At 60.5% G+C, this 26,341-nt stretch overlaps 1 protein-coding gene across 4 annotated transcripts; it reads right to left on the bottom strand.

The window, feature by feature from the left end:
- Positions 1-138: 138 nt before the first annotated feature.
- RNF24 (ring finger protein 24) lies at positions 139-25,973 on the bottom strand. 4 transcript variants are annotated; one of them, XM_040556236.1, is made up of 7 exons: positions 25,907-25,963; positions 18,236-18,372; positions 9,771-9,920; positions 6,221-6,263; positions 4,800-4,841; positions 2,654-2,733; positions 139-1,649 (listed from the first exon to the last, which is right to left on the bottom strand). In XM_040556236.1, the coding sequence occupies exons 3-7, from the start codon at positions 9,911-9,913 to the stop codon at positions 1,511-1,513; spliced, it is 447 nt and encodes a 148-aa protein (XP_040412170.1). In that variant the 5' UTR covers positions 9,914-9,920; positions 18,236-18,372; positions 25,907-25,963; the 3' UTR covers positions 139-1,510. The 4 variants fall into 4 exon arrangements, with proteins under 4 accessions (XP_040412170.1, XP_040412169.1, XP_040412172.1 ...); XM_040556235.1 differs by lacking the exon at positions 18,236-18,372 and having other exon boundaries at positions 25,907-25,973; XM_040556238.1 differs by lacking the exons at positions 18,236-18,372; positions 25,907-25,963 and adding an exon at positions 20,801-21,061 and having other exon boundaries at positions 9,771-9,923.
- Between the last annotated feature and the right edge of the window lie 368 nt (positions 25,974-26,341).

Here is a 26,341-nt window from a genome sequence, read left to right as displayed (position 1 = left end):
GACCGATGGCCCCAAAACAAACCAAATCCCACGAAACGCAGCTAAAATCCCTCTGGGTGCGAGGCTGGGGCTGGGCTCAGCTCCAGCCCCCCCCCCCCCAGGTGCCACTTCCCAACCCCCCCACAACCACAGCCCCGCTTCCAAAACCTGCTTTTATTTACATTTCAAGTCAAATCACATGCAAAAACCGTTTGTTTTTTTTTTTTTTGTTGTTTTTCTCGTTTTCCTTAAGAATAGTGTGATTAGCAAAAAGGACGCGTTAGAATTTTAAAATAGCAATTAAATATACAAAAATAGAGCTTACAAAAACAAAAACAAACAAAAAAAACCCAACAACAACAACAACAACAACAACAAAAAACAGCGAACGTTTTAAAAAATATTCTGCTGCAGAATTCGTAGTGTACAAACACGTCTATGAGGCTCCACGCTCCATAAACAGGCTGGGGGAGGCGCGCGGTATTTACACGGGGGGGGGGAGGAAAACGCGCGCCCAGCCCCGCGCCGCTGCTGTGGCACCGGGTAATACTGAGAGCCCCCCCCCCCCCCCAACACCCCCAAAAGGGACCGAGAGCTGCAAGGAGAAGGGGGACGGGTGCCCAGGGGGTGCCCGGGTTCGCCCCGAAAGGCAAAGGGGGGGGGGGGGGGGGCGTTGTGCCCCCCCCCCCCCCCCGCCCCCAAGCAGCTTGCGCCCCGCGGGCCGCTTGGGTTGGGGGATTTTGGCACCGCGTCCGGCTGCACCCGGAGACCCCGAGCCCCCCCTGGGGCTGAGAGCGGGCGGAGAGGGCAGGATTTTTGTGCCCCCCCCGCCCCCCCCCCCCCAGCCCCGGCTCCACCAAGCCCGTGCGGAGGGCTGGAGGCGGTGACACCGGGGGCTCGGCCCTGGCAGGGGTTTTAGGAAGCCCTGAGGTAGCCCATCGCGCGCCGCTGCGGGAACCGGAGCGCAGCGGGGCCCCGACCCGGGGGGGGGGGACACGGCTCCCTGCCCCGCTCAGCCCTTTGGGGATCCCGGCGCGAAGCCCCCGGGGGGGGGGGGGGCAGAGAGAGCGCGAAACGCGGCACCGAGGCGGGGCTGCACCCACGTAACCCTCCCCCCCCCCCCCCCCGAGGGGAAAAAGAAATAAATCCCCCCCCCCCTCGGATGCCACCGAACCCGCGGTGGATGTGGGCTGCGATGCTCCGGGGGGGGGGGGAACACGCGTGCGGGACGGGCATCGAGGCGAGGCGCTCCCCCTCTGCCCCAGCCCCGGGACCCCGGGGAGGGGGGGTGAAAAACAAACAAACAAAAAAAACCTCATTCTGAGGACCAGCGCGGGATGAGGGGGGGGGACGCGCTCCCTCCTAAAGTGCTCTCAGCTCCCCGTCCGTCCGTCCGTCCGTCCGTCCCCGGCCCTGGCTCCGTGCTGGTGCCGTAGTGCTTTGGTTGTCGTCTCCGGGTGCTCGGGGTTCCCCCCCCCCACCCCCCCACCCCCCCACCCCAGCGCCGGGGCAAGTCCGTGCGGGCGCGGAGCTATACGAGGTTCTCCGCGCCCGGGAGGGGGCCCTGGGGGGGGCCGGGGTCCTGCTTGCTGTGCAGCTGGGCCAGCTGCAGCACCGGCATGTTGCAGAGCGGGCACACTTTCCGCACCTCCAGCCATTTGATGAGGCACCTGGGGGGGGGGAGAGGGGGGAAAAAAAAAACAAGGGAAAAGCCCCCGCAGTTAGTGCCACCCGTGCTGTGATGGGGCTGAGCCGTCTCCACCTCCCCGCAGCATCACCAGCGCAATCCATTCACCGTCTCGGTGCCTTTGTACAGACAAAAATGTCCTTACAAAATACAAACGAACGTAACCGAAGCGTTACGCTGGACCCTTGCGGCTCCAATCGCTCGGAGACATCTGCTAAGGGGCTTTTCCTGACGCTGCCTTCCTTCCCCCTTGCTGGAGGGGGGAGAAAACCCTACAGCAGCGTGCTGAAGATGCAACGCTGCGGGGAGCAGGCAAAACGGGAGGCTTTTCGGTTCTCCTCCGTCCTCCCTCACCGCAGCAAGGCGGAAAGGAGCACCACAGCGAGCTCGGCTCGTCTGCGGCCATCCCCAAGGCTTTGTGTAGGAATTTAAGAGAACCGTGAATCCACCCGAATGAGCATTTTTGGCTTTGGCACCCCTGGTGCCGTGCCGCGGAGGCTGCGAGCGACTCCTCTCCCTCCCCAGCCGCCGAGGCTTGGCTCAGGCTCTGCCGCGCCGGCGCCTCCGCTTCGCTGCCTCTTGCAACGCCTTCGAAAATCGCAGCGCCCCAGGCAGGGGCTTTTCCATCCCGCGCCTCCCTGCTCAGCGCAGGGGGAGCCCGGCAGCCACCCAGGAGCTGCAGACGCAGGTGGATTTGGGGCCGCGCTCGGCTTTCCAGGCTCCCAGGCGGCTTGGGAGAACGGCCTGGCACCGGTCCTGGAGCCAAGGAGCTGTTGGTTTGGTAACCAGCACCGCTCAATGCCGTAAATAAAAGCTGATTAAAGGGGAGGTGTCAGTTGTTTATTCTCTAAAGCCCGGGACAGGCTATGCAGCACCGCCTGCGTAATTCAGGGGCCATCCATCACTTCGTGCCTCGGACCAGAGGCGTGCAAAGAACCCGGCCCCAGTCCCTGGCTCTTAATTTCTTTTACATCGTCCCACACTTACTTTCTGTGGAAGGCATGTTTGCACGGACAGATCCCCAGCTCGTCCTTGGGCTTGAACTCCTCCAAGCAGACGGCGCAGATCTGAAAGACGAGCAGGTCGCCGACACGGTCAGCGCTTTCGAACGCAAAAAATACACGCGTGTCTCTAAACCGGGGGAAATGCTCCCCCCAAAAAACTCCCTGTAAGCGTTTCCTGGCTCCTGGTGCAGGTTTTTGTCCTCTCCCCAGCGCTCACCTCACCACTGCCTTCGGTTGGGGAAAAAAAAGGGGAATTTGGCTCCTGTCTGAGCTCCGCCACGAGCAGCGGTGCTGGGCAGGGCTTGGCTTGGCCGCGGGACAGAGCCTGGCTTAGCGCAGCTTTGCACAGCCCCAGGGCTGCAGCCCTCCCGGAGGTAAATCCTCCAGCTCCTGCGGTCATTAATCTGATACGTTCATTTAAACAGCAATCAAAATAAGTTTAAAGCCCAATCTGCCTTTAATCCGGGCTCTAATTGCTGGGCTTGGCAGCCTCTGGGCCGGGCAGCGCCTCCCCGCCTGCTTTATCCACAAACATCGCAGGAGGCTGCGGGGAGGCGCTGCCCGTGGAAACCTCCGACCCCCCCCCAGCTTTCTTTGCAGAGCCTGGTGGGTTTGCAGCGAGGACCAAGCACCTTTTGGAGCCTGCGAAGCCCTCGGAGAGGCGGCGTCATGGGAAAAAGGGAAAAAAAAAACGGAGCTGGGCAGGCGCTGAGGAGCCCAGCGGGGATTTTACCTCCCGGCGAGCCCTGGCAGCTGCTGCTGCAAACCCCCAATATCCCATTTTTTTGCCCAAAATGGGATATTTCGGAAGGAGCCTGAGCAAAACCCTCCCAGCCTTCCCCAAACCCCCGGGCAGAGCGCGGTGCTTCGAGCTGCTCCGCTCTCCCGCATCCTCCCCAGCAGGATTTCCAGCTGGCCTGGGAAATAAGAGCAGCGGGGAGCTGCTGAGCAGGAGCACGGGCACCCCGCTCCCCCTCCTGCTGCCAGAGGAGGGAAGGCAGCAGCTCATGAAGAGGCTGTATGGCACAGGCGTGGTGGGCAGCGCTGGAGTCATAAATAAAGCTGAGCCCAGCCCGGCTCAGCTTCGGCGCACGATACGGGCTGTAAATAAGAACATTAATCCGTCGAGCAGCCCGGGAAGCCGGGGAGAGTGAATGCCTAATGTGTTTTAAAGCTTCGGGTTGAAACCGGGTGGGTGAGGTCGGAAAAGGTGGATTAGGGAAACCTCGTTACTTCGAGAGGTGTTTCCCCTGGGCAGAGCCACCCGGGGATCCTCTTAGCTCATTAAACGCAGCGATGCAGGCAGGGGGCACTGCTGCAGCCAGCACTTCTTGTGATTTCGGACCCCCCCGGCTGCTGCAATCTGCAAAGAACCCCTCATTTTTTGGGATGCAAACAGGGCTTTTAATTCCTAACGCATCCAAGCAACCCGCAGCTGGCCTCCTGCAGCCACAGCTCCTTGCTGCAGGGATGACGGTGCATAAAAAACACAGCAATGCACGAAAAAATGCACAAAAAGAATCACGCGTGGAAAAAATTGCATGAGGAACAACAACTCATGGAAAATTGCGTAAAGATGATGATGCGTGGAAACGCACACAGACAAAAGTGCATGAAAATGCATAAGAACAATGCATGAAAATGCATAAAAGTACACGAAAACGCATAAAAACAATGCATGAAAACGCACAAGGACAACTGCATGCCACCCATAGTACCTAAAAATGATGATGTACGACAATTAATGACGCATGAAAATAATGGTGCATAAAAAGCCAACGGCCCCCGGGGAGGAGGCTGGGGCTGGCTCGACCCAGCCCCTCTGCAGCTGTGCCCGTGGCAGCTGCGTTAGCGAGCGGCCGGACTCGCCGCGGACGAGGAGCAGCATCGGGGAGCGAGCACAAGGAGGTGCAGCGAGGCTGCAGGCTGGTGGCTGCGCGGCCAGGCACACGCAAGCCTTTGGCACCGCGTGTCCTCGCAGCCAGGAGGTGACAAGGGACGGAGGGGAGCTGCCGGCGCCGCCGCTCGCCTGCCTCTGTCACCCACCCTGCGAGGGGCAGGGATGCAAACCCAGCGCGCTCCCCTTCTCCTGACAGCGCCCCAGGAAGCAGAGCCCCGCACACACTCACCTCGTGGAGGTTCAGCTCCTTCACCTTCTCCTTGAGAATAACCTGCAGCACAGAGACAGGGTCAGGACACGGCTTCTGCTGTGTCTACAGCCACTCAGTTCCCCATAAATCCAAATTTCCACGCACAACCCCTTTCTGTTGCATTTACCCTCCCAGTGCAGTGAAAATCCTCTGCTTTCGGGAACCAGCCCGGGGCCGCGTGCCGCGCCAAAGCAGCAGACGCCAGCACAGAGATGGGGTGAGGTTTTGCAGGGCACAGCGCGAGCGGAAAGAGCCCGCTTAAAGTTAAACCTGAATTCTAGAAATGTGCTAAAAAATGGGCCAGTCCTGCACACTACTAGCAATGATGATAAGTAAATACAGAACCACGAACGTGCCCGTGCTGTGACAGCTGCCTGTACGCGTGGCGCTCCCCGGGAGCCAGAAACCTCCAGTATCCCACCTGCAGCCTGCACGCATCCAGTGTCACCCCTGTGGGTGGACAGGGCGAAAGCAGCGTTTGCACAAAAAAAGATCCGAGGACAAACCCCAGGAGGTCTCCGAGCTGAGCGCCCGGAGGGGGCTGCACTCCAGGAACAGCCACGTGCTGGAACATCCATCCAGCCCGGCTCCACCTCCTTAGGTTTCCTGCCTGAATGCTAGGTCAGAGGTGGAAAAAGCTACAAAACCCTGGGGAAAACGGGAAAATGGGATGTTTCGGCGGTAACCAGCATTTATTTTAACCCCTGCGCGTGGGTGGCTGCAGAAAGCAGCTGGCTTGGCCGCGGGGACTTGGACGCCTTCCCCGGGATGGATGGGGCTGCGCTGACCCCACAGCCGGCTCCAGCCCACGTTGCAGCTGCTGGAGGAGCGCTGGATGCTCCCACCACGACGTCGCCGAGGGTTTGGGACGCGCCAGTGGAGGTGCTCCGAGGGTGGAGACGTCCCCAGCGCCCGGGGACCACGCTCCGGGGACTTGGCACCTGTGTTTGGTTTCAGCTGGGGGAAGCCTCTCTGGTTCTCACCGTCCAGCTTAAACTCTTGCTTTCAGGGTGTTTTATCTTTAAATAAATAGTATTTCTATTCTTTTTGTCCTGCTGATTGCTCTTGTTGCCTCTGGGCTCGCCTAGAGGGAAGCACCCAAGCACCTGCAGGGCAGCATCCAGGCCGGACAGCAGCAGACCCCAAAATGCTGAGACCTGCAGAGCACCGTGTGCAGGCGAGAGATGCTCTCGGGGGGCCCGGCCGGCAAAAAAAACCCTAAATCAGCAGGGATAGGGCTTTGGCAGAGCGTCAGCAACCTCTCTTCAAAGACCTAGAGACCCCACTGAAAAGAAAAGCTCAATGGCAACCTGAAAGAGTGATTATCCCAACAAACCCGCAGCCTTTACGCGCGTTTGGCTCTCGGTACGAGGGGAGCCGCAGCCTGTTCGTCACCTCACCTGCTTGTAGGCGTAAAGCTCTTTGTGTGCTTGATGTCTGAGCCTGGAACGAAGAGAGGGAGAGAAGTGAGGGCAGGCCAAAACAGCAGGATCACCCTAACACCCCAAACACACCTCATTTCCCTCCCCTCCCGATCTGATCGCTTCGGTTTTAGTTTTCTTATTTCAGAGAGGAGAACAGCCACGTGAAACAACGCAGCCCGCCGAGTCCGGGCTGGGACTTTTTGTGGAGCTGGAACCACGACGTTTCCGTCCAGAAGCACACAAAACTCCCACAACTTTCCTTTTCTGAACTCCCTAATTTTCAGCGCAAGCATCACCGGCGGCGTTAAGGCCGACGAAAGCTGCCACGGGAATTAGCAGCCGGCAGAAATAGGCCCGCTGCCCAACCCCCCTGCTGCCAGCACCTCCAGGCCGGACACAGCATCCTTCTGCAAGCAACGAGCGCCGAAAAGCCAGGGGAAGCTCTGCTCCTGCTTGAGCGAGGACGGGGCAAGATCTCCCCGTTAAAGGGTTTCCCACGACGAGCCCAGGTTGTGGTGGCAGGTTTCCCTTTCAGACTTTTCTTAATAAAACATCTTTCCCCGGCAGAAGGAGCAGCAGCCCGTTTTAAGCAGCCCATCGTGCAGGCGAAGAAGCCGGCTGTGCTTCCGAAATAAACCCACGAGAAGAAAGCCACACATCTAACGCTGCCCCTCGCTGCACGGCGTTTAGAGAAGTGCTCCAAAAACTCGAGGGGGAAGTCACCGAGGCCGAAGAGCTGCCGGAGGGTTTGCAGCAGGGACGTCAGCGCGCCCGCAGGGCTTGGGCGGTCGCAGAAGTGCTTTCCCCAGCCGGGCTCCAGCCTCGAGTGTGGTTTGGCGGGGGGGGGAACCCCCCCGTGCCTGCAGTTTCACTTCTCTGCCCCAACAATATTTGCTCTCCCAGAGCCTGGCCGCTTCACACCGAGCTCTGCTCCCTACAGGCTGCAGCGGGGAAAAAAGCACAGAACCACGTCAGCAAGGTGTAAAAGCAGTGCAAAAATACATCCCTATGCCTTTTTTCGCTTGAAAACAGCCCCAAAACACTGCTGGCATTAAAAAGCACACCTCGATTCAGCAAGTGTTGTTCAGGGCTCCAGTAAGGGAGCTCTGGAGCCCCCAGTTTGGAGGGGAGCCATCGCTGTCTGGTGCTCAACGTGCCCCAAAAGCTGGGGGGGAAACCAGGAGGGGCCGGGGTCTGCGGGCGCGCGGAGCAGGCAGCAGCGGAGGCGCGGGTATGGAGCAAGAGGGGTGAAACCGGCCCAGCCCCGAGGCTGGGAAAGTGCTTATGAAACGCAGATGGGGGAAAGCAAAGCCTGGCTGCCGGGGACCACCTACGAGGGGGGAAAAAAGCTCTCCCAGCCCGGGGGGAAGCCTCTGCCTCGCGGAAAGAAGAAAGCCACACGTCCCCTAGGTGTGTGGCTTCGGCCGCGGGCAGGGAGAGGATCCCAGCCGGGATGGATCCCGCTCCGATCCAGAGCAGCTGCCGTAACGTGACCCCGGGATCTGGCAAGCGAGGTTCCCCGTTGGAGCCAGGGGTTCATCCGTCCCGTGTCAAGCGCCGCGACTCCGGAGGAATTCCTGGCAGATGGCACGTCCGGAGGAGGGACCACGCAGCGCCGCGCAAGTCAGAAGGGGAAGGAGACCCAGCTCCCGACCTGATCACCGCGCCTCGTGGATTTGGTGAGCGACTTGAGACTCACCAGATGAGAGGCTACGGGGGGGACGGTGGTGGCAGATCCCACAAGCAATCCCTTCTTCCATGCTGTCGGCTTTGAGATTGGGGTAAATACACCAGATATTGGCTCTCCCACGCTCGGGATGCCTCCCGGCCGGGCTGCCTCGCACGAAGAGGGCTGCAGAGGATGCTCCCGCGCCGCATCTCCCCGACTGTTAAATGAACTCCTCGCTCCTCCACAGCCTCCAGATGTGATCCTCTGTTAAAAGGCACACATCTCAGCGCAGGAGGGGCCAGGAATGCGTGGGGTAATCCAGGAGGGCTTTAGCAGCCGGCTGAGGAGGGGGAGGAACTCAGCATAAACTCAGGATCTTGCTTTGTGTATCGGATCCTCCTGCCGCAGGCCGGTGGGTTTTTGCTTGGCAGGTGCCAGCGGTGCTCCTGATCAACCAGCAAAGCGGGGAGCAGCGAGGAGATCCTGCCCCAGAGCAATCAGCTGGGATGCTCCGTGCGTGGTCCTCGCCGCCCCCGTCCATCTACACGCTGAACCTCAAGCTTTTAAACCCAAAGTGAGGCCTGGGAGCGCAGCTCTGCGGCGAATTCCTAGGAGGGGGGTGCCCAGGGCACGGCTAAATCCCCAAATCTGGGGCTGCTCCGGGTGCGGGGGATCCACCTTTGCAAATCCCGGAGCTGGTGCTGGTGGTGGTGGTTTGATTCATCGAGTCTCAGCTGAGGCTGGCGCTCCGAAGGGATCATCAGACGATCTAATCCAAGCTCCCGTCTATCAGAGGTCGGGAACCAGCACGGCGTTACTCCTGGGGGCGGCAGCCAAAACGTCTCTCCCCGAAAGGCACTCTGTCTTCATTTAAAGACAGCAAGAGACAGAGAGCTTGCCACTTCCCTCGCTGGCTTCTTTCAGCAGTTACTCAACACGCCTCCAACTTCTAAATTTAAAGGTTTTCTGGCTTGATCCTCCAGACGTTACTGCTTGTTATTTCTTCTTTGGGGCAGAACACACCCAGCGAGACCCAACGCCCCGGAAAATACTCGGAAAGCCCAAACACCTCTTCATTTTGCAAGCAAGCCGTATAGATTCAGCTCAACCTGGGGAAAACGCGTCCCTCACCCTTCTGAATGCCATCTGCCCTTTTCTTTGCCTCCCCTCCTGTTGGCATCCCAGTTAAAAGCAGACTGGGAGCTTCGCCTCGCAGCTCTTGGCCCAAGTCTCTCCCCTCTGGCCCACGAAGTAATTAAAGCAAGCCCCAAAGCGGAATAACCTCGTCCCCACCGCCCAGCTTAACAGATCAGCTCTGCACCATTAATCCCCGGACTGCGCTGTTGAACGAGCAATTTGGGTCCGGTAACGAAGGGGGCAGGCATTAAACATTTCCTAAGCACGCGGCGCCCGAGTTAGTCATTAAAGAGCGAGACGTGGTGAAAAGCTAAGCGGAGGGCAGGAACCATAAAACACCGCTTTCAAGTCCTGTTTGAGACGGCCGCCTGAGCAACCGTGTTCTGTGCCCGTGTAAGTGCCCCCATAAACAAATATCTGCTGGGTTTGGAGCCGATAACACAATTCCCTTCGGAGCTGCTCGCTCCCAGACGTGTTGGGTCCGCACCGTGCGAGCTCTGCATCCGTTTCCTCTGCGAGGGATGAATGTTGTGTCCGATGCTAACAGCTGAGCAAATCCCTTCTCTGGTTTTAATTCTTTTTTCTAATTCTTTTCCTAATAAACTAGTCCGCGGGTCGCATCCAGCTGTCAGACAGAGGTGCGGGGAGCTCCTCGCGGAGAGGCAAGGTGCGAGGTGTCGTGCGGGGGCACCTCCTGCAAACAGCCGGGGCAGCTCTTACCTGATCAGGTAGCAGCAGAAGAGTAAACTGAGGATGAAGACGAAGATGGCCGTGCCGAAAACCACGATGTATATGTTGAGAGGCAGGTTCTGGAACCCGATGTTCGGCATCCTGAAACTGTAATGCTGGAAATCCGAGCTCATGGGTAGGCTGCGAAGAAAGGGAGAAAAAAGGAGGACGTGAGGCTCCATCCGAGGGCCGTCGGCACGGGATGCCCTACGGAGGAGAGGAGGGACGCCTCGAAAACAAAGCAGGGCAGGCTAAACCGTGCCTGGGATTCCCCTTCTCCCTCCACGTGCTCCTCGCCCAGCTATTTCCCCTCCTGCCGACGCAGGCAGTCCTTTAAGTTAAACTCCAGGTGGGGATTTGCATCCAAGCCACCCCAATCCCAACGTCCCCCTGCACCCGAAACCCCAATTAATCAGACTGAAATGCCCCAAAGCGGCCAGAAGGCATGCTGGAAGGGGAAGTTCTTCCTCCTCTCCCCTCCCGTGGTTTCCTCACTCAGCAGAAATTCTGCCCTCCAGCACCAGCACCAGTCCCCGCTCCTTCAGGGTGATCTCCCCGGATCCGAGGCACAGCTTTCCACGCTGGCATCGGAGCCGAGGGGAGGGCAAGGACACAGCCACGGCAGATGGCAGAGCCGCCGGGAATTACAGGTGCCATAAAAGAGCCTTGTTTGAGTTTCCCAGCGCCGTCTGCGCAGCTTTACCCCCAACACGCTGGGTGAGGGGAAGGTGGAGGCGAGGAAGAGGAGGGCGCAGCGCCCCTGGGTGCTGATGTCCACGTCCCAAACGCGGGACCAGCACAAAGCCCGCAGACAGAGACCGATAAAACCTCACGTGCGGATCCCTGGGGCGAGGATTTCAGCGTGCGAGCTCTCCCGTGAGTTTAGCGTGATGATTCAGCACGCGGGACGCCGATGCTGTACAATAACCCGAAACGAGCACTTTTTAAGCAGACGCATTATGGAATCAGGTGGAAGAGCAGCCCGCTGTCCTGGCCTTGCCATATAAACCTCCTCGCACCCAAAACATCACGACAATCGCCGAAAAGCACCGATTTGTTGTTGCTCCCCATCATTCCTTTCTGCTTCACAGCTCCCGAGCCGCTCACCCTTGCGCGAACGCAGCTCTGGCCCGGCACAAAGTTCCCCCGCCCCCAGCTCCGAGAAGGAAGTTTAAAAAAAATAAAATAAAAAAAATCTTGTTTTCCTTTCATCAGTTACTGCCCACGGGAGGCGGCGTGCAAGCAAGTTTCACAACAAACAGGGAAACTACCTGCAGTCTCCCCCCCCCACACTTTTGGCGAATTAAATTACGGAGGGATGACAAAATCCCCCCGGAGCAGGGGTTTTTTCTTCGGCGCAGGAGCCGCACGGCTCCAGGTTTTGTGCAGGACGGGGTGAAAGCGTGGGAGGTGGCCGCGGATAGCCGGGGAAAACAACCCCCCCCCCCCCCCCCCCCCCCCCCCAAAAAAAAGCCCCAAAAGCCCCAAATCTGAGTTTGGGCTCCCAGCAAGGACGGATTCGGTGTCCGAAAGAAAATAATCCCTGAAATTATCCGTGCTGCTGGCTGCTGCTGTCACGGCCCCATCAGCGCAGGGACACAGCGCTGCGGCACCTAAAGAAAGCGGGTTTAAGCCCGGGAAGCTTCAGCAAAGAAACCCTACCCAACAGCAAATGCTCCTGCGCATCTTTTCCCCCTTCGGACCCTTTTTTCTAAGCCTGCCACCTCCACCGGGTGTTTTCTTGGTGCAGGAGCACTTCTCCCATCCCACACACCGCCCGCTCGCAGGATCAGGCCCCGCTGTTCGGGGCAGGCAGCGAGAACGACGAGACGGCAGCAAGCTCGGCAGCCCCAGCGAAACGAAAACACAGCCCGAAGCGCAGAGCCAGCCCCTCGCCCGCAGCTTCCAGCACCCACCTCGCATCCTCACGCGTTTCTGGCGCGAATTTCTTCCCCTCTGCAGCACGCGAGGCTCACCTCCCAGCCCGGCGTTACCTCCTGCCCCTCGCCGAGGGCAGCAGCCCCGCTGCCCAAAGCTCCCCTCCGCCGCTGCTTTCGGCTCCCCCGGCCCGCTGCAAGTTTTCGAGGCAATTTCTGGTAAAGCCTGGGCTTGATTAAAGCCTCCGGAGAGCCGAGCACGTGTTCAGCAACGCGCCCAGCCCAAGTGGGAAGGCTGCAGGAGCCGGGAGCCCGCACGCACAGAGGCTTGCTCAACTCCACCGAGGTGGGTTTTTTTTTTTTGTTTGTTTTTTGCTTTGCGAATAAATAATTAAAAAACCAAGGCGACACCACCCCCAAACCTTTGTTCCCGACTCAGGCACAGTTAATGCGCAGCTTAGCGTGGCTGCGTGGGGTTGGGTTCGGGTTTTAATCCCTGCACCGTTTGCTGGGTCAAAGGGATTTCAGGCGGTGCAGGGCCTCTCCCGTCGGTCGTGCTCGCGCCGTATCGCTCCGTGAGCCTCCTTCTGCTTTTTTTTTTTTGATCCAGGGGCTCCTTGTGCTGGCTGCTGCCTCGGCTGTCCCGCATTTCTCCAGGTTTGCTGGCTGCCCCATGCGGGGAGGGAGCGGTTCTGCGAGCCGGGAGCAGCGCCCGTGGCCTCCCATCACGAATGACAGCGGCCGAGGTCCCCATCTCGGAGACCACCGTGGTCCAGCAGCGTGTTTTTGGGGTTCTGAGGATGGTAAATCCTCTACGGGAACGCAGGTTTGAGGAGCAAGCAGGAGGAACCGCCAAGGCCTGAAGAAACACGAGCAGCTGAAGACCCCAGCGTGCTGGATCTCGCTACCAGGGCATGGAGAGGAGCTGAACGGCCCCACAAAGCATCCCTCCGGTCAGCCGAGCGAGCACCCAAGACAATCCAGGACCAAGCTCGGAGAAGAAACAACAAAAGCAACCAGCACAGGACCGATCCTCTTCCTTCGTAGCTCCTTCAAGTCGCAATGCTCTCCTAACTGAGCCAGGTCTGGGGGCTTCGCTTCAGCTCCCGGAGCGGCCGACGCTGCGGTGCACCGAGATGCGCTGGTCCTCAGGTCCTCGGATTTCGGGCCTCGGATTTCGGGCCTCGAAATCTCCTCCAGCCACGAATTCCCGACGGCCACATCCAGCTGCTCCACCAGACCGCAGCTACGAACCACCGCGGCTGCCTGAGAGCCCGAGGGAAACGAGCGGTCCCGAGCTCCGTGCCGCCCGCCGCATCCTCCTGGCTGGTATTTTGCCCCAAAACGACGTGCCCGAGGCGGCCGCGACCCTACGGCAGGGGCTCATTGTCCTCGGGACGATCCCAGAGGTGCACGCGCAGGAGAACCCGTGCCAGGATCATCCAACCACCGTGTGGTCCCTCTGCAACAGCTGAGAAACGTTACGGCGAAAAATCCAGCGGTTCGAGGCAAAAAGAGTTAGCCTGCCCAGGATCCAGGAAACTGTTAACCTGCAGAAGACTGAAATCGGATGACTTTAAGGAGCCAAGCTTTTGGTTTGTGTTTTATTTTATTTTATTTTTCTGGGGGGAGGGGTTGGGGAGCGTGGTAGGGGAGGAACTGTGTTTTAATTCGCTTCAGATTTACGAGAGCGCAGCCAAGAGAAATAAAAAGGAGCTGTAAGGAAGGCCAGGAGCTTTCCGAGGCAGAAGAAAACCCTTTTTGCTGTGTCCGCGGGTCCCCAGACCCCGCGTTGGAGACCCCCCTGCTGGCTGAAGGTCTGAAATCGTGACCTGCACCCAGCAGGACCTCGAGGCCGGGTTATAAAAAGGTGCCTGACTGCCCGCCGCGGCAGAAATGAGTCTGCCGGAGGAAGATAAACCTGGGGAAAAAGCAAAGCGACCCCAAAGTGGGGAAGTCCCCCGGTGAGTCCCGCTGAGAGTCCCGTGGGCCAGCGGGAGGGAAGCAGATAAAAGCCACCTCAGCGCAAACCCGGCCGCCTAGATGAAAGCGAAGGAGTGAAAAGTCGGATTTTCCCGGGCTGCGGCACGGAGGACGTGTGCCGAACGCCCTGACGGCTCGCGGAAATTAAAAGGCATCGTGGTGTCCTTATGATAGGGCTGTACGCAGGGACGTGGCTTCTCCCCAGGGAGGGATCCCATAGGAAACCCCGAAACTCCCTGCAGGAGGTGCGGGTCCGCACGCGGCTGCGGGGATGGGGAGGACCCAGCCTCCGCGTCCGCCCCCCGTCCCCGGGGGATTTAATTAACAGCTTTAATTAAACCCACGCTATGGTTACCGCGAGGTTAAAGAGCGGGGGAGGCAGGAAAGGAAGCGCTGCAGGTCCCGCAGCCCTCCCCCTGCTCACTGCGCCCTGCTGATTACAAGTCGGGCGGTTAAAGGCAAACCCAAAGAAGCCGCGCAGCCAAATTAATCCTTATTAGAACAACGGCAAGCGCTTAACGAGCTGAACAAGCTCGGCCGACCTCTTCCACGCAGCTTTCATCGGGGGACCTCCAAGGGAGGACCCCAGGAGGCGACTGTCCTGCTGCGCGGCGAGAAACCGGGGCACGGGGTGGCACCGGGAGCGCCGCGGGGACCTCGCCCGTGCTGCTTCCCGACGGTCCTCCGGTTTTCGCTCATTCCGAGGGGCTGCCCGAGTGTGTTTTTGTTGTTGTTATTTTATTTACGCCGCTGTAGAAAAGCGCTGAGCATCACAGCTCTGTTCAGCCCAAGCCAAGGGCTGGTTTTGGGGCTGGCGGCGGCGCGTCTGCTGGCTCCCGGCAGCAGGCGCAAGGAAAAGCTTCCCCAAACCCCTTCGTTCGTAGGGGAAATTGAGGAACGTGCCCCATCGCCTTCCCCCTGGGAATTTCCACAAGCCATAACCATGAAACTTTTTTTCCTGAGGGATTTACTTGACGGGTTTGAGACTAACAACTTCCTCCCGGGGATCCGAATCCAACCCAAACCCGTCCCAAACTGCAACTGGCCCCGAGCCCCTAAACCGGGGGCGCTGGGACAGAGCTGCCCTGGATGAAGGGGTGCTGGGAGCTGGTGCAGCACCCCACGGGCCGGGCAAATCAAACCTGCTGCCTCGCCTCCAGGACCTATAGGGTTTGGAAACACCCCCCCCCCCCAAAAACCTGAGGGCTGCACAGGTTCCCCCGGCTCGCTGGAAGCAGCGATCTCGGCAAGAGCAAACGGCGACCTTGGCCGATCTCCAAGCCGAGATGTTTTATCTGCGGGAAGGGTTTCGAGCCGCCTCTCGAGTTTCAAAGGCTTTTACGCAAGCCCACGACGCGTTTTGGACGGGTTGAACCAAAAGCCTGGTTATTAACTCGGCTGGAAGTTAAACCGAGAGCGGCTTCGAACGCGAAACGCTGAAATTCCCGACGTCGGGGTCGGCTGCGAAGCGGGGTTTGCTTCCCTGCAATAAATCCCCGACGTAAAGGCTACTCGACGTGTCTGCCTAGTGGGATAATTTCCAAAAGAAAATAAGGGTTTTCCGAGCACTTTGGAACCAGTAATGAGATGCAGCAACTCGGACGAGCAGCCCGGCGGGGGAAGCAACACATGGGCGAATTCTGGTGAACCCCAACACGGAGCAGTCACCACCGGGGCACCCAAGGGGTCACCGCACATGGGAGCGAGCAGAGCCATTGCCAAGGGGGTGACAAAAGCCGGTGCCGGCCCCCCAGACCCGGCGGAGCCCACGGAAAGCAGAACGGGGAACGGCAGGAGTCTGGAGAGCAGAAGGACCCGACTTCTCCCCGGGGAACAGGCGAAGTTAAAAATTCCTCCCCACGGCAGTGGGATGCTCCGTGCAGGGACCAGGGGCAGCTACGTGCATGGGACGGGGTTTGCAAACCCCCATGCAGAGGCCCTAAAACCTCTCCTGGCGTAATTTATCTCACTCCGAATGTGCCTGTGCCAGCACAGCCGAACCCAGCACCTTCTGGGCCACCGGTCCATCGCGCCGCGCGTCTCCAGCAAAGCCTGCCCAGGAGGATGCTGCCCGGTTCAGACCTTTGAGCCCTTTCCCCTCCCTCCAAGAGGGAGTCGGATGCTTTTTGAACGGGAACCAAAATTCCCTGGCTTCGCTCCCTGGCTGGACGACACCAAAGACAGAAATTTAACCCCCTCGGCCGCTGGCGGCGCAGCGGGGAAAGAGCGAGCTGGAAGCGCGGCTCCCGGCGAAGCAATCAGCAGCCAAAAAAGGCCGAAAAGTCTTAAAATAAAAGAACCAACGGAACAACCTGGCAGTGCCACCAGCACCGCTGCAGTATTCTGGATCCTCGAGGGTCAGTTTAGCGGAGAAGCAGCCCCGCCACTGCCATCCCGAGGTGCATCTCGAAAAGGAAAAACGTTCTCGCTGCTGTCGGAGAGACGCAGAAATTAGGTCAGCCGCGGTTCCCAGCGCGAGGTTAGAGCCGAGTGCCGTCAGCAAGGCAAACAAGAGGCTCGCTCAGGGCCGATTTTGCAAGATCCAGGCGAAAAAAAAAAAGAGGTAAAATAAATAAAAGAAAAAAAAAAAAAAATCCCCGGTGCTTTTTTATTCAGCTTAAGCCAGCCGGGGAGCGGAGCTTGGAGTTCGTGCCGCTCGGGCTCCCCGTGTATCGCAGCAGCAGGAACGAGGGCTGGAAAGCAGCTACGGGGTCATCCCACCCAGCGCAGTTTTTCTGGGAACTGCAGGCAAGGCAGCAAGTTTCGGGAAAGCCGCAGGAAGTTGGCGGAGCAGCCGCAGGACCCGTGGCTGCCAGAGCATCTTCAGGAGGCTGAAGCGGAGCCGGGCGCTGCTCGCTTCGAACCGCGGCCGCAAGCTGCCCGAGTGAGGTTAGCGGTTAGCCGGGCTTCTTGGCGATGAGATAATGCTGGGGGAATTTTTTCCCTTTGGCCCTGCGTTGTTTTTTTTTTTTGTTTTTCCCCCTTTTCCTGGCACGTGGCTCCGTCCCAGCTGCGATGTCACGACCCGCTGAGCTCACTTCTCCTCCCGACAGCGCGGAGGGAAGGGAAAGGATGCGCCGCTGCCTCCTCCCGCCCCGACCCCGTCCATCCTCCTGGCTGCGAAATGCGGCGTCCCCGTGGGACCCCCATGGGACCCAACGCCGCTGCCCCCACAGCACCAGCCCCTACCGCATCCCATCAGGTGCTAAAGTCCCGATTTGCGGAGTTTTCCCCCAATTAACGGGCTCCTTGCAAGCCCTGCCAGGCCAAACCCGGTGCTAAACGCCTGGATAACCCAGGGAATTGCAATCCGGACAAGCAGAGCTGGGGGATGCTAAGACATCCCAAGATATCACTTCTTGGGGGAAAAAAAATCATGCTTTGATCAAGTCACCCTCAGCAGGCTGAACAAAAGCAAAAAAAAAAGCAACCGGCCTTCTCCGCTCTTATATCGCCAAGCAGATGGGCGATACGACCTCCCGAAATCCCTTCGCCCCCGCTTCCTAAGCTCCTTGAATGGAAAAAAAAAACAGTGCAGGGATCAATAATCCCTGCAAAGTGCTCCTGGAGGCAGGCACCCCGCTCCGGGGATGGGGAGCGCAGCTGCTGGCGGCAGCCCGAGGAAGGCGGCGAGCCGAGCCAAGGGCAATTTGGGATGCGGGAGGGAAGAATGCTCTCGTTTAAACTGCACGAGGTTGCTAGGTTATGGATTTTTTTGGGGGCATAATCTGCAAGGGGATCCAGATGGCCGCAAAGCCTCGCGGTGGAAAAGCAGCGTGAGGCCTGGGAGGGAAGAATTCCTCTTTATGCTGCCGCCTTCTGCTCTCTCCGAGCCCAGACCCCGGATTTTGGTCCTTGGGAGTGCCCTCTGCGGATCCTTTCTCTTCGGTTTTACCAAATATACAAGGAGCGTAAGACGAACAGGTAGCTTGATGCAGGAGAACGAAAAGCTGGACGCCAAAACCGAAATCAGCAACGAATCCCGTGGAAGAGCCGCCCCAAAAGCCCCTCTGTTTCTGCGAGGGCTGCGTTTTAAGGTGCTGACAGCATTAAAAACCCTTCAGGAAAACCCAGGCAACCCCAAAGCCAAACCTCAGCCTGCTGGGAATTCACCCCACCACCACGTCGCTGACATCTGATATTTTTCCTAACGCTTACAGAAAAAAAGGAGCTCCGTGGTTGGCCTGCCCTTCCTCTGCTTTTAACAAAAGCACTGGGTTTGGGGGAATATTTCTTCCCCCACTCGTTTTGCTCTGCTCACAGCGACCGGGGGCTTTGCAGCGCTTTGAAACCCAGCAAAAAAAGAGCCGGGGGCACAAACTGCTTCACTCCCACGGCCTTGCAAGGTGGGCAAAAGCCTCGGAGGTCAGCAGGAGACAGGAGAATCACTTCTCTGCTCCCGGAGTGCCTGGCCAAGCTGGGTGCCCGATGGAGAAACGTGTAGGAACAACACACGTGGGCCCTTCTCTCTCCATCTCCAAGGATGCTGAGCGCTGCTGTCCCTCTCCTGCTTTGCGTCCAAGAGGAGAAAGGAGGCTTGATCTCAAAGAGCTGGAGGTGTTAACGAGGTCAGTTATCCGTATTTTCCTGACTTACGTGAGGAGCGGACACTTTCAGGAGCGCGCTTTCCTTCCTTCCTTCCTTCCCTCCTCCAGAAAGTCCTCGGGCTGCCGGGAAGACTTGAGCTGGCAGAGGAGACCCCTCCTGACACGGCGGTGCTCACGCCAGGCAAGCTGTTTGGCACAGAAACGGTTTAAAAAATGACATTTTCTGCAGCCGGAAAGCTCTCCCCGTGTCACGGCCTGACCTTAGCGGGACGGAGAAAGTCAAGGGACCGCAAAATTCAGGGGAGGGCTGTTGGGACCTGGGAGGTGACGGGCGGGCAACGCGCCAATCTCGAGCATCGCCTACCCCAACTCCCCACTCGCTTGTGGGCTTTAAGGGCTTAAGTTTCTCAGAAATTTCACCCTGAATAAGCAAAAACACAGGCTAAGGCCGCGACGTTGATGCAGAACTCGTTGAAAACAAACCAAAACCAAACCTGCTTCAAGGCTACCGGGGCCTCCTCGGGCAGCCGAGCCGAAAACAGCCCCGAGACCGTCAGGCCCGCAGCAGCCCGCCGTCAGATCTCTACCGATTCCTGGCTGCTGAATCGTCTACTAGAAGGCAAAATATATTGCTGGCGCTAACGACCCGGCTTAGCAACGAGCGCGCAGGCTGCATCGAGTGTCTCTCCAAAGGTCAGGGGAGCGCACGACGCCCGGGAGCCCTTGCGTAAGCTCTTACTACGAGTTAAAGGCACTTGGAGAGAGCCTGGAGGTCGAATCGCAGCCCACCACGTCCTTTAAAACGAGAGGGGAGACCCTGAATCCTCCCCTCGGCACCCCTCAGCATCTCAGCCTTCGCTTTTAAACCCCGCCTGAACTCACGGGGCGAACGGCGCGGCGGCTGCCGGCGCGTTTCGACGAGAGCGCCGCGGCCTCGTTAGCACGGTGGAAATTACGAGCTGGCCTTTTTGTGCGCGTCTCAGGGCGCGCTGGGCTGCGGCCAGGCATTCCTGGCCGAGCCGGGTGGCAGCGCCGCGAGCGGGGATGTCACAAAACCCCCCGGGGTGGGCACGGGTTTCTCCTCGTGGGCTGGGGACAATCGGGTTGGAAGCCACGTCCCGACGAAGACCCCGCGCAGCCCAAGCCCCCCCCGCCATCACTCCAGAGGAGCAACCTTATTAAGTAATGGTATTTTTGGAAATAACGCTATTTCCAGGGATCATGCTGCCTCCAGGAACTGCTCGTGGAGGTACCTCAACACGCGATTTTGCGGATCCCCTGCAAGGAAACCTTTCAGGCCAGCTCCGCGCTTACCTGAACGGGAGCCGCGAATCATCCGAGCCACGCACCTCCAACCTAAGCGCTGACCGACGAGGCCAGGCGCGCCGAAAAAAAAACCCTGACACTGCACAAAACTCCGCGGAGAACAAGGGGGAGGGTTAAGATATTGCTTTAAACTCCTTGCCTGGCCAAAAATCCCACAAATTGATTCAGCTCCTTACACCCCATCTCCGAGCGGGTCCCTTTTAAAACTCCGGCGCGGCGGTGACGTGACGCTGCACAGAAAGGAAGGGGGGGGCGGGGGGGAAAAATGGCTCAAGCTAATCCTCCAATTTTATAAGACGTTAATCCGTTGATCTCATTGCAAGGGATTAGAGTTACCGGCGAGGGAGTGGGTCTAAGAAGTTTTCAGGCAGATGCACCCCAAAGCGGGGCGCGGCGAGGAGAAGGGGCGAGTGGGTCCGCAGCGAGCACAGGTCACCGGGAGGAGAGCCGATTTGATCTGGGGAACGAAGCAAGGCTCAGCCTTTTTTTTTGTGACAAAAACCAGCCGCCTGCTTCGGGAAGGTTCGCTCTCAGGTCGTACCTGCTCGCACGGAAGAGAACCATAATGAAATAAATCCAAGAGAAGCATCACGAGGTGAAATAAATCAGAGCGTGGGGGAGGCTTCGCGAGCAGGGAGAAGGACTCAGTGATCCTTTGGCGAACAGAAAGCAAACTTCCCACTTTTAACTCCCACCAAAACCAAGAAAAAAAAAAAAACAACAACCAAAAAACAAAAGAAAACCACCAAAACAACCAAAAACCCCAAAGAAAGCCGAAGCGTTTCACCCACAGTTTCAACCGGGACCCCCCCTTCTTTTATTTCAGGCACCGGGCGCCGGCGCAGAGCGAGCTGCTCGCGGGGCTTCGCTTTTGTTCGGCTCTGGCGCCGCGCGTCCCCGCTCAGCTGAGGAGCTCACAAAAGGGATAAATAAATAAATAAGCCCCAAAACGCAGCTGCGTTACTAACCGATCCGCCAGGAAATCACCCCGGGGGAAGCCGGGCCCCGGCGAGGGTTTCAGGCGGAACAATGGAAAAAATGAGCCTTTTAAAGGCAGGCAGAAATATTTGCTGGTTTGCGAAAGAGCTCTGCGAGCTTAATTCGATCCTTACGCTCCGCCAGCGCTTTAATTCCGTGCAGGCTGCGGGCAGGAAGGGCCTGCTCGGGGCCGGGGGGGAGGAAGGGAGGATGCTCGGGTGGATTCATCCCACTTGGCAGCAGCCAGGCTGAGCCCGGGCTCCCCAAAATCAATTGGGACGGGCTGCTGGGCTCCCCAGCCCTCTTACCTGCTGGGATTCCCCCCGGGATGGAGAGGGGTCGATGGACGAGCCGGGCTCTGCCTCCCGGCCCCGCTTCTTTATTTTCTTTTTCTCCCCAAAGGCCCTCCCCAGCTGGGAAGCGAGCCGCTAGGTCCGAGAGGCCGGAGCGATAAGGCGGCAAGGTCGGCGCGGCGCTTTCGGTTTCCCTCTCCGCTTGGGAACCTGGCGCCGTTCCCTCCGGGGCTCCGCGCGGCGTAAATCCTCCGCGGGAATGAAAACCAGGCAGAAAAAAAAAAAAAAGAAGAAAAAAAAAAGAAAAAAAAAAAAAGTTGTGCTCCTCTCCTTGCAGCCCCCCCCCCCCAGCCCCGAGTTGAAGCGAGCAGAGGAACGAGCCCTTCCAGCTCCGGTCTCCGGCCTCGACGCAGCGAGCTCGCTGCGGGTATTTTATAAGCGACAGCTGCAAAATAAACCGAAAAGGCTCCAAAAAGCCCCAACAGCGACCTTTAAGCCGCCCGAGGGAGGAATCGTCCGTAATGCTGAAACACCCCAGGCCGCCCCTCGCTCCCTCGGCGCATCTCCTGCGGGGCGCAGCCCCCGTCCCGCTCCTCTCCCGAGGCCTCGATCCAGTTTTAGCCGCGGCGGCGGCGCAGGAGCAACCCGAGCCCTCGCAGCCCCTGCCCGCGCCGCCCCAGCTGCTCCCAGCTAATTTAAGCCCGCGGCGGCCTCTCGCTGGGTGCCGGCGCGGGGTTTGGGGCACGGCGAGGCGTGGATGGGGACGCCGGCACCGCCACCGCGGCGGCTTGCCCGCCCTCTGTAAGCGCCTCGGTTAAACCGACGCCTTTTTGGGTCAGCTCAGGTTTTCAGCCGAGCCTCCCGGCGTGAGACCCTCCCCTCGCCGGGAGAAAGGCGGCAGCGCGCCCGCGGGGGCACCTCCAACCTCCGGAGCTGGCCTCGCCTCGCCGGCTCTCGCCAGCTGCTTCCCACGGCCGCCATTCCCCGCCGCCAACGTCCCGTTTGCGAGACGCTGGTTAATTAATACGAGCTTGCGGACGCACGAGACGGGGCAGCGGGCACTCGGCGCACGCCACACCACCGCATCACCGCTGTGAAAAGGGAGGAGAAAGCAGCTTTGAGCATCCCACCCACGCAGCTCCTGGCCCGGAGAGCACTCAGGTACCGCCACATCCCCGCGGAGGTGACGCCCAGGCTCCCCGCACCTCCAATTAACAACCCAATTAATTCCTGCTCGGCTGGCGGCGCGGCAGGCGACGGCCACGCACCGGGGGTTTGCTTTCCTTTCCTCGAGCGACAGAGGCGCGCTTTTCCAAGCGGGTCATCTCCGGCCTTGGATTTCTCACCCCGAAACTCCCGAGCCGGGCGAGGGCCGAGCCGGCCCCGCCGCGACGCCACGGGGCGGCCGCTCCCGAGGCAAAGTCCGACGGGGCAGAGCCGTCAGGCGCGAGGCACGGCTTGCAGGAAACAAGAAGCAGCAGAAGCGCTGCCCCGCTCGCAGGCGCCGCGCACGCCAGCCGGGGCGAAGGCCGGGGGGGAAGCGGCCTCCGCAGGAAACCGAAACGCCCGCTGGCCTCGGACGCCGCAAAGCAGCCGAGCGCAAAACCTTGGTCCTCTCGGGTCCAGCAGCCCAGCCAGCGGCTCGCCGCCAGCGCAGGCTGAGCGGCCGCCGGGAAAATCCGCGCCGCGCCGGGCCGAAGGGTCCGCGGAGAGCCGGGGGGCAGCCAGCGGGAGCGTGGCCGAGGAGAGGACCTCGCGCCGATCCCTTCCTTCCACCCCGCAGCAGAGGGATGGGGGGCAGGAGGCCTCTCGCAGCCCAGCTTCTCTTCCGGGGGGCGAGCGGGGAGGGGACGCGGCGGCACGAGAGCCCCCGGCGCGCCGCAGGAGGGCTGGGTGCTGCGGCGCTGCCCGGCCCAGCGCCCCGGCCGCCGTTCGGATCAGCGCCTCGCGGTCCCGCGGCGCCTCCGCGCCTCCCCAGCTCCTTCCCCCGCCCGCGGTTGTCGCCGAACGCCCGTGGGATGCTCCCCCCGCGTCCCCTGCTCCATCCCCGGCTGACGGAGAGCTTCGGCTCGCCCCCAGCCCGGCGCAGCCCCCGCGCCAGGCGGCACCGAAGGCACCCAAAGCCTGGTGTCGGCCGGGAACAGCGGGGAAAAGCTTCGCAGCGCCGAGCGGGGAATAAAATAGGGGGGCCTTCAGGGGCTCAGGGAGGGCACAGAGGGCGGATCCTTGCTGGGACCGGGACGGAGGCCGGGCAGCAGGGCCGGGTCCCCTCGCCACCCTCAGCAGCGCGCTGACAGCACCGAGGCACCTCTGCCCGCCGCTCCCGGCGCGTTCCCTTTTTCTTTCCTTTCTTTCTTTATTTTAATGTTTAAATACACCCGTTAGCGCGTTTCGGGTTCCTTCCACGTTGCCCCCGAGCGTTTCTTCCGTCAGGGGCTACGCTCTTCCTCCCCCCGAGTTATCCGAGGCAAAGGCTTGTTATTTTTTTTTTCCCCCGGGGCTCCGGGCCAAACTGGCGTGGACTTTTTCGCTGCAGATGGCCCAGCACCCCAGGCGCAGCAGCTGGAGCAGCCCGGCCTGCAGGAATAAAGCAGCAGAGCAAACAACCCGATTTGCTCGCCGCTGCTTAACGTGCTCGAGGCAGCTCTGTTTACACCCAGCGTAAAGAAAAACAAACAAATAAATAAATAAATACATAAGAAAGGAACCACCGACACTGAGATGAACTCGGGCCACGGCCTCGCCGTGAGACCAAACGCGTCCGAGGGAATGGAGGCGAGAGGAGAGCAGAGCAGGCGCGAGACGCCGCGCCGCCTGAGATCGGGACGGGTTTTTGGAGCCTTTTCTTCCCACGGGTTTCTGGTCGATAAAGCAGCTACCTGGCTCGCGGGGCGCCGGGAGGGACAACCGCGGCGGGGCCGCGGCTCGAACCACGGGAAAAAAAAAACAAACAAACAAACCACCAACCCCCCAAAATTAATATTTTGAGCTCAGCTCGAGCTCCCACGGCCCGGATGGGTGCGAATCGGGTTCGTCCGCCCGGGCGCCCACCCGGCACGAGCGGCACCAAAGGTTCGCCGGGGGGGGGGACAAAAGGGAGGCGAGCGGGGAGAAGCGGGGTGCCCGCATCGCCCTGCCCGGCGTCCCCGCGCGCCCAGCGGGGCTCGCGTGCGGCCGAACACGTCGCGGGCGGCAGGAAGCCGGAGATCAAAGGCGGGGAGCGGCGTGCCAGAGCAATACGTAACCCAAACCTGCTGCCAAAGGTAGGGGGGGCTGGGGGGGGGGGGGGGGGAAGAAAAGGAGAAAAAATGAATACAGAATTACAAAGAAAAGCAGCACGACGGAACGATCCACGCGCTCGCGCGGCGCTTTGTTCGGTGCACGTGGGGTGGCGGCGGGACCCGCCCCCCCCCCCCCCTCGATGGCATCCCCGGGGACACCGCCGGTCCCGCAGAGCCCCCACCCCCCCCACCCCCCGCCGTGACCGAGGGGATTTTTTTGGGGGACCGGGAGATGCTCTCGTCCAGCGCACGGCCGCGCTGAAACCAAGCCCGAGGAAGTTCCGAGAAAACGCAAACCCCAGAAAATGACAAAAAAAAAAACCAACCCAAACACGCACAAAACCAAAACAAACCAAAACAAACCAAAAAAACCACCCAAGAGGTGCATTTCCCCCCCCCCCCCAAACACAGTTTGCAGCCCCGTGGGACCCGCACGCGGCCCCTGCCAAAAGCTGCAGGCTCGGGACGTGCCTGCATGGCAGGAACAGCCCGCCCCGCCGCCCCGCTTCCATCCCGAGCCCATTTTTTTTTTTTTTTCATTTTTGGGCTTTTTTTAGCCAAGGCCTGGCTGGCGGAGATGCCGCGTTCCCCCCCCCCCCCCCCCCCGGCCACGTCGGGACCTTCTCGGGGGTGCCAAGCGTGTCACCCCAAAAAGGGACAGCGTAGGGGGTGGCAGGGACAGGCAGCGCCCTGCAGGGAACGGGAGGGGGGCATACGAAGAGGGGAAGCCCCACCGATCTATAGGGTTGTGCACGGGGAGGGGGCCCTGCCCCATAGGGGTGCTGGAGGGGGTCCCTGCCCCACGGAGCGGTGCAAGGGGAGGGATCCCAGCCCCATAGGGCACTGAATGGGAAGGGGTCAGCGCCCCATAGGGGTGCTGGAGGGGGGTCCTTGCCCCATAGGGGTGACGGAAGGGGGGTCCCTTCCCCATTCGGGTGCCGGAAGGGGGGTCCATGTCCCATAAGAAGGGGTCCCTGCCCCACAGGGTGGCGAATGGGAAGGGGTCAGTGCCCCACAGGGGTGCTGGAGGGGGGTCCTTGCCCCATAGGGGTGCTGGAGGGGGGTGTCCCAACCCCTCAAGACAGTGAATAGGAAGGGCTCAGCACCCCATAACGGTGCTGGAGGGGGGGGGTCCCCCTGCCCCATAAGGATAATGGAGGGGGGCTCCTTGCCCCATAGGGGTACTGGACGGGGGGGGTCCCCCTGCCCCATAGAGGTTGTGGAAGAAGGGGTCCCAGCCCCTCAGGGCAATGAATGGGAAGGGTTCAGCACCCCACAAAGGTGCTGGAGGGGGGTCTCCCTGCCCCATAAGGATGCTGGGGGGGTGGTGTCCTTGCCCCATAGGGGTGCTGGACGGGGGGTCCCCGTGCCCCATAGGGGTGCTGGAGGAGGGGGTCCCAGCCCCACAGTGCAGTGAATGGGAAGGGCTCAGCACCCCATAAGGATGCTGGAGGGGGGGTCCCCCTGCCCCATAAGGATAACGGAGGGGGGCTCTTGCCCCATAGGGGTACTGGACGGGGGGGGTCCCCCCGCCCCGTAGAGGTTGTGGAAGAAGGGGTCCCAGCCCCTCAGGGCAGTGAATGGGAAGGGCTCAGCACCCCACAGCGGTACCGAAGGGGTGCCCCTGCCCCACAGAGCAGCACCGGGGAGGGCTCAGCCCCCCATAACGCTGCCGTGGGGCGACCCCTGCCCCACAGCGGCGCAGCAGGGAATCCCTGCCCGGTGCAGCCGCTCAGGGGGAGGCATCCCGGTGCGTGTCCCGGTGCCGGCCCCGTGTGAGGGCCGAGACCACCCCACCCCCACCCCCCTCAGCCCGCCCCGCCCGGCCCGTCCCGCACTCACCGCCGTCCCGCCGAGGCCGCTCTGCCGCCGGCGGGGAGGGACCCGGATGGAGCCGGCCCCGCCCCCTCCGCCCCGCCCCGCCCCGCCCCGCCCCGCCCCGCCCGGCGCCGGGCACGGCCGCCGAGCTTCGCTGCGCCGCACTGCGCCTGCGCGCCGCTCCCCGGGGTGGGGAGGGGCGGTGTGACGTCACGGGGAGGGGAGAGGGAGGGGGGGGAGAGAGGGGAGAGGGGAAGGGGGGCAGTGGGGACGTAATGGGGACAATGGGGACAATGGGGACATGGGGGACAATGGGGACATTATGGGGATATTGGGGACAGTGGGGACATGGGGACAATGGGGACATAATGGGGACATGGGGGACAATGGGAACGTGGGGGACAATAGGGACATGGGGGACATGGAGGACAATAGGGACATAATTGGGACACAGGGTGA

The sequence above is a fragment of the Cygnus olor genome, chromosome 4 (assembly GCF_009769625.2).
Source record: "Cygnus olor isolate bCygOlo1 chromosome 4, bCygOlo1.pri.v2, whole genome shotgun sequence".
In the NCBI taxonomy this organism is placed as follows: Eukaryota; Metazoa; Chordata; class Aves; order Anseriformes; family Anatidae; genus Cygnus; species Cygnus olor.
This window is presented reverse-complemented; position numbering and strand designations above follow the sequence as displayed.